Genomic DNA, 20,777 nt, shown 5'->3' on the forward strand with positions numbered 1-20,777 from the left:
ACAGTTACCCAGACAGCAACATAGTGTCGGCCTATAGATCCAGTACAAGTGGGATCCACACGCACCAGATGTGGGCCGGATCTGGGCCGACACTATGTTGCTGTCTGGGTAGTGTTTAATGTTTATATGTTGGACATTTAAAAGAGTTTCTGGAGGTATGTTGAAGTTTTTGAAGCATGAAGTTAATGAGTACACTGAAAACGTTTAAATGACCGTGTCATCTAAAGTGCCGTTTTATATTGGTCTAATCAGAAACCATTCTTGTTTAAAACTATTTTGTTCAGTTTATCTAAAAGCAAACAACACTCCCCATAGAGAAAATATATACAAACAACAACAACAAAATACAATTTTGTTTAAATAGTATTTAGGCTTGACACAAGAGTGCTGATGTGCAGAACAGACATATCTTAAGTGAAAAATCAAGGTTGATATATTTAGCTTTTGTTTATAGTGAAATGAATTTATAAAACCCCCCAAAAAAAGTCATATTGGCCTACATTTTAGCTAATGTCTAACTCAGACATTAACTTTACTCAGTCATATTTTTTTGTGATATACACAACAAAATAGTTTTTCTTCTAAACTTGATTGATTTCAATGAATGTTATTCTCTAAAATTTGCAATCTCATTGATATTAAATTATGTACTGAATTTATACACTTAATTTGGTCACTTAATAATAACCTAATTCATTGAAGGTACGTGGAAACATTGTCTGTTACTGATGTGCATTGTTAAATCATGTAATAAACACTTTTTTCAGTTTATTTTCTTGATTATACTTTATATGAATTTAATTCTTTGTCTTTGGAAATTTTTTTATTTATTAATATTACATTGCAATTTAAGGTTTGAACCAATATAATTTGAGAACTAATAAATTTGGCTGTAACAAGTTATATTTTATATTTTGGTGCATAATATGATTTTTTTCCTCTACTCTTTGGTAACCACAAAAACATCAAAATAACAGAAACTCTTTTAAATGTCAAACATAATTGTACATTAAAAACGAACAGGTTTTCCCCTTTACTCAATAACACATAAAATAATAATTTATAACATAATTTAACATTTACTCTTTTAATTCCGCTCTATTCCAAGCATGCTGAATTCATGTGATCCCAACACATATGGACCAAGTTTAGCTCATTTCAGTGAAAAAGTAGCAAAATCTGCTCGTTTTAAATGTATTATTATTTCTAGCCAATATGAATAAGACATTCTTAGGTTGAACATGGATGATGGATTGTAACACACTTTCAATTAACCGACCAGCTGATGATTTGTGTCTCTTCTGAGAGACGAGTTACGGGCTTCTACCTTTTGAAGGCTTCTGGTAGTGAATCCTAGGGAAGTGAAATCAAGAGTCAGAACATTTTTTGGTAACACTTTATTTTAAGGTGACGTAGTTACACGTTACTACATGTACTTACTCTGGTAATAACAGTAAATTGTGCATAATTACAAGTAACTAACCCTAAAAAAAAACCCTAACCGTAACTCTATAGTAAGTACATGTAGTTCATTAATATTACTCAGTACTTGAGTAAGTACAATGTAACTGACTCACCTTAAAATAAAGTGTAACCAAAACTTCTCTCACTGGAACAAATGTGAAACATCGTACACTTTAGTTGTTCTATTTTATTTGGAAAACTCAAATTAAACCTCAAAGAAAAACTCTGTCAGGAAGAATTAATATTGTTCTTATTGTCAACCAGGTTTCTTGGATTTAGAAATGTGTTTCTTATAGTGACTTACCCTGGTTCTTTATCAGACGTTTTATTATAAGTGTGTTCATGCATGTTATGACATTCAGACAGTGAACAAATGCTTTTTGGGGCCAATGAACAAACCACGTCTTGTCCTATTAATTACATCAAAGAATCAATTATAAAAGGATGAATCATTCTCATAGCATTATTGTGTAAGACACACATTAAGGCCCGTTCACTATGGGGTTAGAATTCGGTCACAATTCTGCGCGCGCAAGATCACATTTTGAGCGCGCAAAATGGCATTTCGCACGCGCATGAACTGAGTTTTGCGGATGATCGCAAACTGAGATTTGTCGGTGATGCAGGGAGTCTTGTGATTGGTTTTCAATCTAGCCAATCAGAATTTAGCAGCCTCATCTCTGATTGGCTGGCATTATGGCATATTGTAACGCTGGGTTGTGTTGAGCACGCGAGCCGTCTGCGCTTCGAGAGCGCTTATGGCTGGTATGAGAGGAGCAAGAAAGTGAAACTTTGCACATGCGACAGAGAACGTCTGCGCACATCCAAATACTTATTTTAAATGCAAAATTGGTTTTCGTTCGCTCTAAATATTTTCTTATCTGCGAGACGAACATTTCTCCGCAAAACTCAGTTCACGCGCGTGCGAAATGCCCTTTTGCGCGCTCAAAATGTGATCTTGCGCGCGCAGAATTGTGACCGAAATCTAATCCCATAGTTCACACCAAGGACGATAACTATACTGATAATGATATAGTTCTCAATGCAGCCTGAATCATAATCACACTATTCGTTCGTTGGCCAGAGGAGAACTGAGCGACTGAGTTTCCTGGTTTCTCCCAAGGTTTTTTCCTCCATTCTGTCACTGATGGAGTTTTAGTTCCTTGCCACTCTCGCCGATCTGGCTTGCTTAGTTGAGGACACTTAATATTCAACGATATTATTGATCTGACTGCACTGATGCTGTTGTATGAGAACTGAACTGAACTGAGCGATGACAAGTTTTTGCAGAACTGCTTTATAGATGAAATGAACTTATTTAATAATTGATGATCTTCGCAACGGAACTGAATCAACACTGAACTAACTTCAGCTGAACAACAGCCGAAATGCTGTTATCACTATAAAGCTGCTTTGAAACAATCTGTATTGTATAAAGCGCTATAGAAATAAAGGTGACTTGACTTAAAAATCGCTCTAAATATAAAAGAGGAGTCCACACCACAACTATAACAGCATTTTCCTGCTGATGAACAATAAAAACCTTGACAGTCATTCAGAATCCTTCATGATTTAAAGAGCATTTAAAGCGGAAGGTGACAAAACCGCTTAGAATAAACAGAACGACGTCGTCCGCTAGTGTGTGCGCTAATGCTCACAGTTATCCGTATAGTCTTCTGTGTTGGTGTGAATGGGCCTTTAGAGAAACGCGTCAGATCCTCATGCCCTGAACGAGTGCATGTTTTTCATGGTGATTCCCTCTCCAGCAAGCCGTGCTTTCCTCTGGTGCTTCTTCACACAGACCACGCTGACTATCGTCACGATCAGCATGATGGCAAACACCGTGACAGACGCCAGTACGGCGGTGATGATGTTGTTTTGGGCAGAGCTCCTAAACTGGCATCTGTCGCCGTAATGCCACCAGTCGTTACCCACCGCGCACCTGCAGGGACACACAACACACACATGCTGCTCGTCACAACAACAACATGTTCTGTTATTCAAGACTCAACTAATCATGACATGAACACTCATCCCTTTTTCAATTATCCAGGTCATAATGCGATTATGAGATTTAGGTAATATTGCATTTACACTTTACCTCATGATGTAAACACAATACTTTGACCACATTGATGTGATTAAACTCATAATCGTAACGTTGACATTCACTTTTTTGCTCACCAGCCACTGTGGTTAGTGGTTTTCCATAGTTGCTAGCCAATTGTGACATTAATACCATCGGGGAAAAATGGCCATATTGATAGTTTTAATATTATCTCATAATGTGGCAGCAGGTTTAATTAGGCTACTGTCACTTTAAGACCTGACTCACAGATACCCGCCATGTCCAATGTGTGTATTTGACTTTTTAAGCGCAATAATCATCGAAAAATAATTCAATTTAGTGCTGAGAGGCGGCTTTATGTTCACACACTTTGGGTGCAGGGATGAGTCAATTTATGCACTATACGCGCAATCCCTCACTGGAATTCCAGCGCTGTAACACCAACAATATTCATCCGGAGCAAATGAAACGAGTGAGTGAGCAGAGGCGGGTTTGTGTCACTCGCTGTTGGAGAGATGAGAAAGTGCAGCTGGTATTGTGTATCTATTCTGTGGGAAATGAGTATTGAAAGTATTCATGTATTTCAGTATCGATATGTATCGAAAAATTGCAATTTTTGACAACACAACATTGCACTTAGTTTATTATTTCAGATGCCTTTTTAAAAGACTGTATATAAAAAAAAATTATATATTATAAATGAAATTCAACCCGCCAAAGTGTCTAGTAGGAGCGACTGCGTTACACGCCACTGCTGGTATTCACCTGCATTCAGTGGGTTGATGGGTGTTAATGTCAAGCCTTGTTGACAACGTTGTGCCATATAAATATAACGCAGTACATTGATTGTCGAAAACATCGAAATGAAGACACTTTTAGGTGCGTCACAGGAAACAAATCCAATTCATCCACAGAAATGTGTTTTGCATTCGACATAAGTAGATTAAAACAGTGGCCAGTAACACACATACTATATTTGAGGTTATCATTTGTGCCGAGCATTGGAGTATGTAAATAATGATGGTAAAAATACCCAAAATTCTTAGCGAATAATCAGAATAATGAAAATTGTATGTAAACGGGAGTGTCATGTAAACATCTTAAGTCCTTACTCTGGAAGTAACTGATGCTGGTAGGTCACATGATAATGACACATGCATAATTTGCGGGTGGGATGGATGGGTGGCACTTTTTGCCAGGGTCAATATTATCCCCACCATTTTTTTAAACATCTCGCTGCACGGCTATACCTAATGCAAGTGAAACATGTCCAGTTGACGTTCATTTGTGTTAAATAAGAGGCGATCCGGCAATGAAATGTGTTGTTTTTGAAATCGTGCTGAGTATTTGTTGGCAATGTTATCAGTGGAGGAATGTTCTCTTGTGGCTCGTGCGCAGTCTTCACACAGACGAGCGCTTCAATTTATCGCCTAATGACTCTATTCTACGGTGGCCCAGTAGTGCACAACACAACGAAATTAAAAAAGCAAGCATAAGTTCACAACACAACGGAACATGTACAACACAACGGAAATGAGCCAGTAGTTTGTCCAAAAGCTTGCCTACTCTTGTGCTACACACTCAAAACAATGTACTTTTTCTTTACAAAAGAAAAGCAGTACATACTTTTAGGGCGTAGTATAAGTAGATCAATTGAGTATTTCAATTTGAGTAGTTTAGTGTCTCATTTATCTTTTAGTTTTTTTATACAGACAATCAAATACTTTATAATTAAATACTTTATAATAACATCCATATACTTTATAATAGATTCATACTGTCATTTTTTTTATTTTAGTGTCCTTCTATCTGATTTATTTAAACGTTTTTTTCATGTTTTGTTTTGAGAGCTGGTTGGTTTTTATTCATGGCTTACACTCTTTAGGGTAGAATTTTTGGAAAACCCAATGGAAAAAAATTACCTGGAAAAATACTTCCAAGAACCAAAGTGGTTCTAAAAAAGTCCAGCGAACTGGCCTCTCACATATTACCTGCACATCGCCTCTCCTGCGTCGTTCAGCACACACACGCCATCATTTTCACATTGCACTGACACACATGGGTCGTGAGGTGTAGTGGTGGTGGTGGCAGATGTAGTGCTGGTTGACGTGTTGTCTGAATTTGTTGGACCGGGTGTTGCCGCAGTTGAGTTTGTTGGAGTCATGGTTGTGGAAGGGAAGGGCTGTGAAGCAACCAAATGAGAGATATCTACGAGAACACAAACAGATGGACAAACGTGAGCACACAAGTAACATAGCATCCAGTTGACTTCCATTGAGGTCTTACCCCATTGACTTCCATGGTAGGAAAACAAATTACTATGGAAGTCATTAGGGAACATCAACTGTTTGGTTACCGACATTCTTCAAAAAAATCGTCTTTTTTGTTTAGTAGAAGAATGAAACTCATACAGGTTTGGAAAAACTTGAGGGTGAGTAAATGATGACAGAATTTACATTTTGAAGTGAACTATTAACCCATCCAAGTTAGTAAGTGCACACACATTAGGAGTAGTGAACACACACACACACACACACTGTGGGCAGCCATTATGCTGTGGCGCCCAGGGAGCGATTGGGGGTTAAGTGCCTTGCTCAAGGGTACATCAGTCATTTTCTGCCGGTATTGAGAATCGAACCTGCAACCTTCGGGTTACCAGTCTGACTCTAACCATCAGGCCACGACTGCCCTAAAAAACAAGTGATGTTGGACATTACAATACTTTTTGGTGCTTTTTTGCCTCTTGACAATCATTGTCAGCTTTGACTGTATGGAATAGAGCAGTGTGAACATTCTGTTAAACATCATCTTTTGTGTTCCATGGAAGAAATACCTTCATACCCAGCAGGCAATGGACATCATAAGATGTTGCAAATTGGTTGAATATAGGTTCTGACGTTGGGTGGTTGAAATTCAAGACATTAGACAGTCAGAACAACGTCCAATGTCAACGTCAATTTGATGTAGAATATGACGACTGCTGACGTTGACATTTTGTTAGTTTTAAGTCAGGGTTTTAACCCATTCAGACCCTGCGTCCATTACAATGGACATCACATGTTAGCCCCCTTTTTTTTTAACTTCTGGAGCATTTCACCTAGTTTAAAGCCTGCAGTCCATGAGATTGGACGTTTGTCATCCAATCAAATGGGAGTAAAGCTCTGCATGTAGTAATTATATAAAAAAACACTACATTGAAGAGAAGCATGGCAGCACTTCACTCCAAGCACAGAAGCAAGCAACATTTTATATGGTTTTATTTACATTTTTTATATATATTTGCCAGTATTTCATAGTTTGTATGTAAAATAGAAAGATTGAACTTATTAATTAAAGTTAAAAATCGATTGTAGAATTGCACGTTTTAAATCAGGATTTTTTCAAATGTGTCTGTCCATTAGAATGGACAGTGTTCGAATGCCTGTTACTGAAATCACATTTTCAGTTATGCTGGTTGAAATTTCTTATATAAAAAAAATCTATATCACAGTACCGATACATTTTTGAAACTTTTTCATATGCAGAATAAACAGTTCTTGAAGTGCTTGAACATATAGCTGATGGAAATATCTCAGATGTTGACTTTATGTGGAGTGATGAGGAAGATGGAGATGTAAGAAAAATATCCGTATTTAAAACTTTATAAAGTAAAATAACTACCTTCCGGCCAAACCAACATACGGATTTGACTTAAATCTAAAGCGCGCAACTTGAATATGAATATTTTTCATATTTTATTTTATATTAATATTATTTTATGGATAGATGCACTTTTATGATGGATAGATGCACTTTTATGATGGATAGATGCACTTTTATGATGGACAGATGCACTTTTATGGACTTTCAATAGAGAAACAACCATTCACAGCCATTATAAAGCTTGGAAGAGCCAGGACATTTTTTTATATAACTCTGATTGTGTTCAAAAGAAGAATGTCATACACCTAGGATGGCTAGAGGATGAGTAAATCATGGGCTAATTTTAATTTTTGGGTGAACTATCCCTTTAAAGGTATAGTTCACCCAAAAATTATATTTGTCATCATCACTTACTCACCCTCATGTTGTTCCAAACCTGTATGAGTTTCTTTATTCTGCTGAACACAAAATAAGATATTTTGAAGAATGTCGGTAACAAGACAGTTGACAGTAGCCATTGACTTCCATAGTATTTTCTTCCTACTATATATTTTCCGAATAACTATATTATATTATTATAATATAATATTATCATTATTAGTAACTATTTTGAAAATTACAATAATATTTAGCAGTAATGTATCAATATAGATATTACAGTACAATGCCGTATAATTAATTACAGCAGAAGCAGACCAAATTACGAAATACAGTAAAAATACTGAAAAGTACTCTATTTTGTATTTTACAGTACTGATCTTGTGCACTGTAAAGTGAATTACACTACAGTTACTGGAAATCGAAATACAGTAACTTGCTGGCAACCGTGCTGCCAGTAATGTACTGCAAAAATACAAGAAAACCGTTAACAGAGAAATTGTTTCAAAGATGCACACAGGAAATGACTCTAACGTGAATGCATTGATTGATTCCTAGGTTTATTTTGTTATGAATAAACAAATGTGCGATCTATAAAGCAAAAACCTTAAAATTAAAGTTGCAATGTTATAATATTCAAGTTTTTGATCTAAAAAAAGAAAGATGCACACAGAAAATGACTTTAATATGACCATATTGATTGATTCAAAGATATTTAGTTTGTTACAAACAATGTGTAATCTGTAAAACAAAAACCTCAAAATTAAAGTTGAAATGGTATACTGCTGAACATTTTTTTGACCTTGAGAAAAAGCTTAAAGTATAGACCAACAAATTTTATGTTTATTAATTTATTTCATGTTGGTACATTTTTGGGAAGTACACCTGTTTTGACCTGACGTCCATTGGAATGGACAAAAAAAATTACAATGAAAGCCAATATTTTTTATTATTATTTTCATTTGGTCTCATTTATAGAAGCCTCATGAGCTAGGAAAATGTACTTTTATATTTTTCAGAAACTTGAAACATAATTCAGGTCTGAAGGGGTTAAGTGACCAAAACCAAACATCTGCTAAACGTCATAAAACTAACATCCACACTACGTCAAATTATAGCATCATTAGACGTTACAATTTTGTTGGTCTTAAGTTAAGGTATTAAGTAACCAAATCCCAACGTCTGCTGAAAGTCACAAGACTGACGTCCACACAACGTCAAATTATAGCATCATTAGACATCGTAAACGTAATCAAATTGTAATTAAAATCCAACATCTTCCAAATGTCTCATGCAAATGACATATTGGCGTTGCTATGAGACGTTTAGAAGACGGTCAGTGTTTGTTGTCAGTACTGCGTTAGCATGAGACAATTAGATGTCGCCAGGGTTTGGAAGATGTTAGATTTTCCTTATTAGCACAACTGAAAACCAACAAAATATCAACGTGTAATGATGTTTTAATTTAACGTTGTGTGGACATTAAACCTTATGACGTTTAGCAGACGTTGGGCCATAAGAAGATGAGAAGATTAAAAAATTTGTTAACGTTCTCTGCTGATGTCTTAAAATAAATACTTTGGGTCGGGCTGACAGTGGATCTTGACATTTGCCTGACTGTGGTATTCAAGTTTCACAGTTCGCTGATTTTTCAATTACAACAAAAACCTGGCTTCGTTAAAAGTTTGGTGTCATGTGTAGAGACTTTAAGGATGAACCAAACACGAATTAATCTTTCTAATCTCTCATGGGATTTATTCAAATGTGATTCAGCATTTCGGATCTGAATACCACATTCCAAAGTCACAAGACTGGCTCCAAATTGTCTAGAAAACCCCCCAGAGAAGACTTTTATGGCCCAAGAGATAAGCCTAAACAGGAAGAACGTTGTCACTGTCTCATCCTTAAGCAAGACAAAGCTGCTCAAAAATGGTGAAACAGGCCTGACCACCAAGGGGCCTGACAACCTTTGACCTCCCTCAGCACCACCACTGCTGAGCAGGACAGCGATGTAAAACAGACCACGCTTTCACGGAACGTGAGAGACTTACAGACTTCACATATCAAACCAATTAAAACTCACGCAGAACAATGCTCCGTGGACTTAATCAAACATCATAATTCTTGTTGTTCCTACAATTCATGTTTGTATTATGCGTAGATCACATATAAATCATGTAATTGTGATATAACTGTGTGTATGGATGAAAGAGTATCGTGCTTCCAATCAAAAGAATCGTATGTCTTTAATTCAAAAGGTGGCTTGTTTGAAATCTGTGTAAAATGTTTTGTATGATTATAATAATCTATAATGTTTAAACTGGGGTCTCTTGTTCTCTGCTAAGTGCTGGAACCCAAGCAGATCCCAGATAACGATAACTAGGAACTCGATCCACCTCCCAAAATGATGCCATTGTCTCATTGGTCAGAATTCTCCAAAAGAGGTCGGACTAACTTTAAGTTAAAGACCCGAACAAAGGAGTTAGAGTAAGAGTTAGAAAAAGAAATTCGGTTCAGAGAGCAGTTCGGGGTTTTGAGTTCGGTTCGGTGTTGAACTAAGTTTGCGCCTCTCTCTAGCAACAGCAAGAGAGTGTTCCTGTTCGTGCTTCTCTCTGAAAACACCAAAGAGCGTGTTCGCACGCTTCTACATCGACCAGACCAAATTAGACCAGCAGACAAATAACCCATCAAGATCGGGGTTAAAACAGCTCATTCAAGCCATCTAACTCGTCTTACTTTCATTTCTTCCTTTATTTTCTTGTTTTCGTAAAAGTCTCGGTTCAAAGTTAAGTTGCTGCGAAGTTCGTTTAAACGTCTCTCCTGCAACGCGCTTCAAACTGTAAAGACTCTTATTCGCCTGCCAACCACACGTGACCGGCTGTTCAGAAACTTCCATCCAGGCACTTCAAAGACAACCAGCCACACGGACCCGGTCGGGAAACCCCTTTGACGAAGCACCGCAAAAACGGAACTCCCTGAGCAACACAAAGACAAGCAAGTAACTTACTCCAGACTCTAACTGACTGGTGCTTTAAATGTAAATTGAATAACCTGTCTAAGAAACGAAGGTTTAAATTAATGCTTGGTGGTTCGTTCAGGTCATGTCTTACAAAGTGCATCTCACGTGAAAACTCACTCTCTCTCTCTTCCTCTGCGCCTTGTATGAATGCGTGTGTGTGTGATTGTGTTTAGACCTTAGTTTTATGTGTTTAGAATAGTTAATAAAGTCGTCATTATATTTGAAAAGATATTTGCCTTGTGTTGTGCTTGCACATTTAATGTCTTGTACTGTCGATCTAAAGTTACCTTGCTAATACATAGTGTTTCACTATAGATTGGATATTCATATCTGTTGCCAAGGTTATAATTACGGCCCGTTCAAATGAACTCTAAACGAGTCATTTGCTCGGTTCCATAGTGATTCGGTCAAGATTCATTGCAAATCGATGAATCATTCCTTTTGAGCTAAATTGGCCTTCCGGCCCCCTTAAATACATTTTATGTATATTATTATTGTGTGATTCGTTACACATGCCAACAAATTCCGTTCTAACTATATGTAATCATCTTTCTTTAAAGGTTGGGGTTTGATAGATCTCTGGTGTTTATTCCAACTCAACGTTGGAATTTGATGTAAAGACAACATTAGGTTTTGATATCAAATCAAAATAAACTTTCAATCAAAATTTCATGCCTTGCCAACAATGTTGCTTGACATGATACAAATGTTGGGTTTGGACGTCAACCCGATTTTCATTTTCAACCAAAATTTGATGTCTGGCCAACACTGGAGCTGCAACAGCCCTGCACAGTTTAGTTCCAACCCTGTCCAACACACATTAGTGATGTTCGGTTCTTGAAGGAATCTTTCTTTTGAGCTGCTTCATAAGAAGTAACCGGTTCATTAATCGAACTAAATCGAACTTTAGTTCTGGGTTGATGACGCAAGACGCACAAGCTGAAGTAGCACGTCTGACTCAAAAAGAACCGAATGAGCCGGTTCAACCCGCTGTCGAAGTTTGCCGAGGATTATTGAGTTGGCGATTACTATGCAAGCCTGAGGCACGTACTGGACATATGCTTATTATGACTACTGTTATTAAAAATAACATTTTATTAAAACCTGCAAAAACCTTTCTGTCGAGAGATGTAAATAAATTTTACTATAGTTTATTGTGCATTCAGATTATATTTTAAGTTGTTAAGAGAAATCAAGGAGTTTAAAAGACTGGTTTAGTCTTTCTATATACTTTCTATGTACTGTATTTCTGTTTCCCTGTGTCTTGGTTTTTGATTCTTTTTTCCTGTTGTTTTGGATTCCTCTGTCCGCCTGTGCCTTGGACTTTGTCATAGTTTGGACTGTTGACTCTGTGCTTTTGACCTTTTGCCTGTATGGATTTTCGATTCTGGATTACCCCTTATTAAACGACTGCATTTGGATCTTCAACCCTGTCATATCAGTTTCATGACAATTAGGAGTTCCCATCATGGGATAATTTTATGGATTTAGTTTTAATCAATTACTTTGTTTTGATTATTTTTTTATTTTGATTACATTATATGTATTTATACTTCACAACTAGAAAAAAAACCTTTAAACATGAAAGTATACGCAATCATTTATGACATTTCTCCTTATATGCAACCTTTTTGGCGTAAAGTGTTTTTTACAATTGACTGAGTCTATATAGAACCCAATTAAACCTTTTATTTTAAGAGTGTACGGTAGGTTTAGATCGAATAAGAGGAAGTAAACGAGATTTCATTCTATTCCTTTGAGCATTTAAAGTCTTTTTGAATAAATGATCAGCTAATGAGAAATAAGTCCACTGAGTTGTGAAATGGCCCTGTGTTTCTCAGTGCTCACCTTCCATTGTGAGGAGGAAGATGGCATCTCCGCCCTTGATGAAGTCTCGGCTCAGGGCTCTGGCCTGGGTGAGGTAAACGGGGGTCCCGGCACCTGGACCACGGAAGTACTCTGTCCCGTCGTCTTCTGTTACTTTCATCCCAACTTTACGTGGATCATCCCAGAAGAAATGTTCAGTCCCTAAAGAGGAAATTTGAACAAAAGAGTGATGATTCGGTGTTTCAGGCCAGCATCAATCTGATAATCTACACCTTGGGATCAAGAGAGCTCCCAATTAAGACCTCCAACCCCTTTTCAGTGACCAAATATTGGGGAGTGTAAATATATTTGTCAATTCATTATGACACTGTGGTTAGATTAGTCTACGTAATTAATGGGAAACACTAAATTTGGCATGTAAACATTTCAGAAATCTAGCAGGACATGATGGGAATCATACACCCAAATCAACAACACCTCACCTTCCACTTTCATCGTGGGGTCTGTTGTTACGCTCCTCTGGTTGGACATACGTTTGCGGATGTCTGCGTTCTGGTCCATCAGCATCATGGTCATCTGCTTCCAGCGGGCAGGCCAGACCAGACTGTCATTCACGGCATCGTCCCCTGACGTTAAGTGAGCATAAGCTCCCAGCTCGCCTGGGTATCCAGCTGTGCCATTGGGATACAGGCTCATTTGGAAGGTGTAGCCATCCTTAGATCTGAAACGCGGGCTATAAATAGCAGTGTCCATTGGCGTGTTCTCCAGAATGCTTCTGAAGTCCTTAATCATCCATACATGTTCAGGGCAAGTCGTCTCTGATAGGTTGATGTCGTCTAGTGAGAGTCCGCCTGTGTTTCCACTCCCTTTAATTCCCTCGAACACCACACGGACCTTTTTGGAGACGTTCAGGCTCACGTGGTGGATTTGCCACAGGCCACCGGGAGGAGCTTTCAAATAAAAGACATAAAAGAGTCACTGTTAATGAATAAAGCAGCTGGTTGTGTTGTTAATTCAGTCAACCTAGTGTTCTAGTTCCAGTGGTTATCTAGTAATAGCTACCCTGTACAGTATGTCACTGCATAGCACTCATAGAGCCCAACTATTAACCTTATACCCAACATGAAGTGGAAGGACAAATCCGATCTATCTGATTCACACATTTTTTTCTCCTAAATTTATTTATTAGTTAGTATCTGTTTTATAAAAGCAACAAGTCACTTTTCTTGTGCTGTTCTTTCTGTTGAGAAGCTCCTGTGTATTCAGAACCAATGGACCCTTTTCTTAGACACTGATTATACATTTCCACAGGTATTAAAAAAAGTTCTGTACAGTACATGCATTCATTACACTATACTTTACTTTGTGTTATACTGGCTTAGCATTGAATTACAGAAAACGTGTAATACTGCTTCATGGGTGTTTCAAATACAGCTGCAAACTTGACATATTTCTGTATGATGACCAATGTAATCAATCTCTCGAAATTTTCCTCCTTTTTTGTAAAGTCATCCGGCTATAGTGGATTGTTTCTTTTGCTAAATGGGAATACAAAAGTTAACTATAGTTTCTGTTCACAACTATAGTTTGTGAAAACGGTGCATCGGCTGGATAGATACCAATTTAAAAGTAGATGTTTTTTCTGATTAAAATAAACAAGGAAATCTCTTAAAGCGTGAAATTTACTTTGATTTTCCCATCTCCTGGTAACGATGCCACAACACACAAATTATTAGAGCTCATGGCCCGTGCCACAGCTAGAGTAGGATTAAGGTTGGATGATCGCTTCAGGGCAGCCCATGGCCAAGCATATCAGCAGGTCAGGCTGGTGGAGCCCTGCACACTTTTCCACTGTCGGGCCAGGGCTAACAAAATGCCAGGTTGGGCTAATAGCCTCGGACCTTGAGCCAGTGACAGTAATTTATTCATTTGTGTCAGGAGTGCACATCAATTATGTTGCACAAAACAACTCCATTAAAGGGGTCATATAATGGTACATGCACTTTTACAAGTTGATTGTACTGAAATGTGTGTTGGCAGTGCCTGTACACAACCATCATATAATGATAAAAATCCATCCAGTGTTTTTGTTTTAATCTCCTTATATGTTTTCCCCTGTCTCAAATCGAGCCGTTCGACCATGTGACGTCACACGGTCGGACGCCCCTCCCACGATTGTTGATTGACAGCAGCGTTACAACACAGACCCGCCCTGAGCGAGCTGTCATCATAGTCCGCTATTGTTGATACTCTGGAGCAGAATAGCGTCTAAGCGATTGTGGTGTTCTGTTCTTTGGTGTAATAACGAACACAGCAGTCATTTTGATGTTCCTAAATCCGAACCGCTGAAGACGCAGTGGCTGAGTTTTGTTTTCGAAGGGAATATTCCCCAATGCGTTTATGTTTGCGCAAATCATTTCTCACCAGACTGCTTTATAAACGAGGGTCAGTATAAAGCTGGTTTTGCTAAGAAGCTGCTCCTGAAAAAAGAATCGGTACCAACTATTCGTGTTCCTGCTGCACCTCCAGAAGAAGTGAGTGTAAAGTTTTATTAACCTTTATATTAATCTTTGCAAATCGCGAAAAAAAGTTTTTCATGACCATTAGCTATAAACATCAATCTGTCAATGAACTAACATATACATCAGTAAACACATAGTGTTTGTATCTCACTACTCTACTCTGCCAGTACATACAAAGATAGATCAAAGTGACATTACGTTTACCAACCATTCAGAAACGTCCTGTTCGAGCCTTAATTGTCGAACTTCTTTGCGGCCGTCATCTTGTTCCGGGTCCGACTCTGGTTCAAATTGATACGGTTGTACAGATGTGTCCTCAGAGACTCCCGCTGCCATTCTTGTTCCAAAATATACCCTCAACTGTTAAGGTAACACTCCGCGTGTGTTAAGTCAAAACGCCCCACAGAACAGAGGGCCGGAGTTTAAAGCTCATTATCATTTAAAGACACATGCACTGAAATGGCGTGCTGAAAACAGAGCTGTTTTTGACCAGGTAAAATGAGTGTTTTCTTACAATACTAATGAGAATTTTTAATCAAAGTATATTACAAACTTTTTATTTAGACCCTAAAGAATCATATTAACTTGTATAAAAATGGCATTATATGACCCCTTTAAGGCTTTTAAGTCCAAAGTTACTTTGATTTACTTTGAACTTACACATTTAGAAAAATATTGATAAAATATGTTTAATTATGTTAAATTTCTTTAGAAAGTGTGAGCATTTCTATTCATTTTCCACAACATTATGCGATCTGGGGAGGTTTGAGCAATCTCTCCCATGTCACTATAATGTGATCCTTTCAAGCCAGAGCAACAGAGGGAGCTTATGAGAAGAAAACAGGAGTTATATGAGTTAACCAGAATATATGTCATTTCTATCATGACAACTCTTGGGAGATTACAAATCTCTGGTAATAGAGATTGGCATGGTAATGGATATGCAATGTTAATGTATTTGGTCTTGGCGGAAAAGATCTGCTATTCTGCTGCTGCTGCTGCAGAGCAAGTACAGAGACTTGCTACTGCCAATACATTCACAGACATTGCTGTGAGCAGGTAAGACATGCTGCTGCTGCACATGTATCATTCATGAATTAAACCCCGTCGCAGATCTATACAGGTGGATCTGGGGAAGGTGGAGGGTTTCTGAAAGTGCGCTGCAGACTGCAACACCCCGGTATTTGTTTGAATGTTGAGCTGCAGCTCATTTATCACTGATACAACAGCAACCAATCAGCTGTGCCATGTAGATAATGGGATCGCTACCAAATGAGTCAAAGACTTATCAGCATATGGAGGATATAAGTCCGGTTAACACCCATTACTACGTTCGCAGATACTGACACCGGCGTTCAACCCCATCCTCTCCACCACCACCAGGTCGGCCCCTGTCCACCCATCGGGGGTAGGCTCTGCCCCTGCCTTCATCTTTAGGCAGGAACTGCAACTTCTGCAATCATCTGCTCCCCCCTGGATTTGGACTACAGAGAGGGCCTACGCCAAAGACCTTTATAATTTCATCTATTTGATACTAATTTGCATACAACTGTTAAATAAATCTTATTCATACGTTCTCTTGCCTCCTGAGTCTTTCTTGTAGAACTAGGTATTTATGCATTAGTCCGGTATCAACAAAGGCATAGGGAAGAGACAGATGAAACCAAATGAATACACAATTATAATAATATATGATTTGTCTACATTCTTCAAACAGTCTCTGGTATTTTCCATAAATCAAACACATGTGTATTTATTATCACAATGGTTAGCATAACTAGCCTTTAGCGTAAATATATTTTTTCCTCATATGGTGATCACAATCCCCATCGGTTCGCAATCCGAAGTTATTTCAAACACTTGCTGGTGTCTGAAAGTGAGTTTTGAGCTGAATTTCTTTTAAATGTCTTAAATGCTAAGGGTTAGCTGGTAGCCTGATATGATAACATGGGAAATGAACAGCAGTGTTGACACCACCTTTGTTCATGACCACTCCTCAAGTCCCAGTTAGCCCGCTTTGGACCAAGGTATTCAGCGGGCCAAAAACCACTGGCCATTGGCCCAGAGGAAGACCCGATGAGGCCCGATTAAGCCCCGGAAGTGACACTGGAAAGACGTCTGGCCCTGGCATGCACTAGCACGCTCACTTTTGGCCCGACGGTGGAAACACGGCTAATGGCAGTGTTGCAGGCTTACCAGGCTGACCTCCCGAAGGACCTGGATAATGGGCTGAGATTGTCGCTTGAAGCAGTTGCCGAACTACACCGTACTGCGGATTTGTCTCTCCAAGCAACTAAACAGACATCTGCTGCCATTGGCTGCTTAATGGTGACTATGGTGGTTTCATAGAGGCATCTCTGGCTCAGTCTGTTGGGGATCAAGGAGAGGGAGATATCTTTTCTCCTTGATGCCACGTTATCGCCCTCTGGACTTTTCGACACTGCTGTTGAGACAGTGGTGGGAAACTTCAGAGAGGCGTAGGTGCAGTTGAAGCCAAGATTTGAGGGAAGTCCAAATTGACAACAGTCTGAAAGACTGGTTAAAAAGGATTAAAAGTAAATATATAATTCATCACCTTCCCCCCACCTCCACCATTTCCCTTCTCCCTTACCTTCCCTCACCCTCAGAGGACGGTATTGGGGCACAGTAGGTTGTTTGAAGCAGAATCATTAGCGAAAAACATATTATGTTCGCTTTTGCATTCTGGCTTTTTAGGGACAAGCTAGATCGTTTGTGCTTAACACATATGAGTTTGGGAGTGGGTGTTATTATAAACCCAGGGTTGATATATATTTCAGCAGAGGTGTTTAGTATTATGCTACGTTCACACCGGACGCGAATAGCGCGTCAGGCGCGAGTGATTTCAATGTTAAGTCAATGCAAAGACGCGTTACGCGCGTAAAAAATTCCCGCGGCGCGAATGAGGCGTAGAGCGCGGCGCGGTAGACGCGAATATACGCCTCATTCGCGCGTATGGCGCGAATTGAGCGTCTGGCGCGTTACGCGCGAATGGTGCATTTTGTGCATTCACGCGTTTGACGCGAATTCGCGTCTGCCGCCCGAGTTGAAAAATTTGAACTTCTGCGTCAATTCGCGCCGCGTTAACCAATCAGGAGCCTAGCTGCTTGCTGCTATCACGTGGTGAAGTATCTGGATGCTTCAATAAATTATTTTGTAATTTGACGGTGGTTCTAATGTAGTTCTAATGCACAACAAAGCAAATATTTTATCACATAAAACTTGATTTCAATATAGGCCTATGAGACATATTCATTTTGTATTAAATGCTATTTATTCCATATCTAGATTAGGCCTATATGAAATATTATTATAATGTAAAGACAACCAACATTCGTGTCTGGACAGTGATGTGTGTGAGAGAGAAAAAAATCACAGGACAGATTAATCACTTTTGGAGGCTGGCTCCATTTATCATCAAAACAAAAATAAATGACAGATTAGGTGGATGAGGGCGAGGGTGATCCTCGCTCCGATGCGGGACAACAGGTCATCAAGCTGGGCGCGGGACAGGCGGAAGTACCGCTGACAGCGGCCGTCATCCAGGCGCAGCTCCTGGAGCGAGCAAATGGTGAAACTCGCCACACTGGGTTCGCCTTTGAAGGGTCTGGTGGACACAAATACGGCGACGATGACCCCTACGCCGCCGTTCTGCTCTCGTATTCAGAATATATGCTATTCAGAGCAAATACAGAGCGGTGACTCTCTCGATGAATGCTCGATCAACATAAAAAAAGATGGCCGCCAACGGGTTTCGATTCAGACGCGCGTAAATTTCGCTTCAAAGTTTTGTTTTTTACGCGCGTGAATTTCGCTCTTGATGCGCGAATGGATTCAAAGTGGTCAAGCGTATAACTAGACGCGGTAGGCGCGAATTTGACGCGCTATTCGCGTCCGGTGTGAACGTAGCATAAGAAACCAACGGATGGGAATTGCTGAGGGTCAACCGTTTATGGAAGGAACTGTCACAGTGAGACGATATGACTTGCGGTTGCCTTCCTTTCGGTTTGACTGGAGGTGTTAGCAATGAACTTCTGAGGCAGCAGTCTATTGAAGGAGTGGTCGCGGTGAGATGATGCGACCTCTTAACTTATGTTGCTTTAGCTTCAGTATTATCTGAAGTGTTAGCAATGAACTGCTGAAGTTGGAGCTTATTAAAGGAGTTTTTGCAGTTAGATGATGTGACCCCTTCACAATTAAGCTGCGCTTCTTACTGCTCAGATGGAGAAACTGATGAGAGACAACTATTTCTTAATAGGGTTGGTGGCAGTAGAACCTTACATCCCCCTCACTTTCCGTTGCTCACCCTCTATATCAGGGATGGGCAACTCCGGTCCTGGAGGGCCACTGTCCTGGAGAGTTTAGCTCCAAACCTAATTAAATACACCTGAACAAGCTAATCAATGTTTTCAGGATTACTAAAAAAAAAAAATTTGTCAGGGTTGGAGCTAAACTCTGCAGGACAGTGGCCCTCCAGGACCGAAGTTGCCCATCCCTGCTCTATATGAAGGTGAGGTGGCAGCCTACTGAAGGAGTTGTCTCAGTGAGTTGATGCAACCCCTTACATTTTAGTTTGATCTTTTAACAGAAGGTACGGTTGTTATGTTACCTCTTTGTTGTGATTGCCCTCCCTCCAGCAGGATGTGAGTGCAATTGCTTCATCGCCTGGAGGACTATGATGGAGATGTGAAAAGGACTATCGCTGGACAGGTGTCCCAAGTTCTCATTCTGTTTCCTCCCTAATTATTGTTGCGTTGTAAGAAGGATATTATGCTCCCCTGTGGATGGGTTGCTATATGGCATCTTTCTAGGCAAAAAGAGATATGTCTTGTGCGCACTAGTCTGTAGAGCCACTCCCTAAGTGAAAGCTAAGTGGAAGAATGAGAGTTATCTGGGCGGGTTCTCCAGTTTTCATTCCTTCATTTCGTCCCCCTCCTCTATAGTTAATACGATTTTAAGTAGGGTTATACTCCCCTGTTTAAGAGTCGCTTTCTGCAACAGAGAAAAAGAGTATTTCGTAGAGTTATACTCCGAATTCCTCTTTTGGCTTGGTGTATGGCTAAGCATATATTCCCTAGCACCTATTGTCACTGGCTGTTAGGGGAAGAGGCTGTTATACAAGTCACAGGGGATGCGCCCTGTAAAGTGTTGACGTTTACCTCCAAATTTGTCAGTAGAGTTGTTATACCTAGGTCACTATGATTGTGCACAGTTCACAGCTTAGTTGCAGCAGGCATTCCCTTAGCATTAGTGGGTATTAGTGTTCCCAAGCCATCAACACCATGACGCATCGGCGAGTTCCCCTCAAAAGGGAACATCTTAGGGCTATGCGTGTAACCCCAGTTCCCTGAAAATGGAATGAAATCAAATGTCTTTCATTCAAGACATTTGAGGTGTGTAATAAGACTAATGCAAAATAAATAAATAAATAAATAAAACCGTGTGGTGCAAATAAAAAGTATTTGACACCAGTCACATTTAAAATAGCGCCTGATATTCATTAATCCAAGGCTAAACATTTGTACCTTCAATCTGCTGAATGAGATGCAGGGTCCCGTTCGGGTTTGCCATGTCGAACTCTCGCGTCCAGATCCTGAGCTGGTCACTAGGATGACCGCTATTGTAGAGGAAAAACTGCAGGCACTGGAATCCTCGCTTGGGGTAAAGAATCCTGCTCTCCAGCAGTGCCTTGTCCTCCTCCATCCCAACCGCTGTGCTCAAGTGCATGAAATAACCCTTTCCTGAAAACATGATGGTTATACAGATAGTATACGAACTGACAATTGCAAGGACTATTTCCACGTTTCAAAAATGCTCACGTTGAGTGATTATGAGAGTT

General features: G+C 39.4%; 2 protein-coding genes across 2 annotated transcripts in view; one reads left to right on the plus strand and one right to left on the minus strand.

Moving 5' to 3' along the window:
• The window catches only part of phlpp1 (PH domain and leucine rich repeat protein phosphatase 1), a 79,633-nt gene that overhangs the window by 53,357 nt on the left and 5,499 nt on the right, over positions 1-20,777 (plus strand). The window lies entirely within an intron of this gene.
• Positions 3,024-20,777, minus strand: part of mep1bb (meprin A subunit beta b) — a 37,478-nt gene continuing 19,724 nt past the window's right edge. The window contains exons 10-14 of the mRNA XM_056264807.1: positions 20,464-20,679; positions 12,881-13,348; positions 12,420-12,599; positions 5,524-5,740; positions 3,024-3,406 (exon numbers count right to left, since the gene is read on the minus strand). Coding sequence (XP_056120782.1) covers positions 3,184-3,406; positions 5,524-5,740; positions 12,420-12,599; positions 12,881-13,348; positions 20,464-20,679 — 1,304 coding nt within the window. The 3' untranslated portion in view covers positions 3,024-3,183. The remainder of the gene's footprint in view (positions 3,407-5,523; positions 5,741-12,419; positions 12,600-12,880; positions 13,349-20,463; positions 20,680-20,777) is intronic.

The sequence above is a fragment of the Rhinichthys klamathensis genome, unplaced genomic scaffold (assembly GCF_029890125.1).
Source record: "Rhinichthys klamathensis goyatoka isolate OS25496 unplaced genomic scaffold, OSU_Roscu_1.1 h1tg000011l_1, whole genome shotgun sequence".
NCBI classification, from domain to species: domain Eukaryota; kingdom Metazoa; phylum Chordata; class Actinopteri; order Cypriniformes; family Leuciscidae; genus Rhinichthys; species Rhinichthys klamathensis.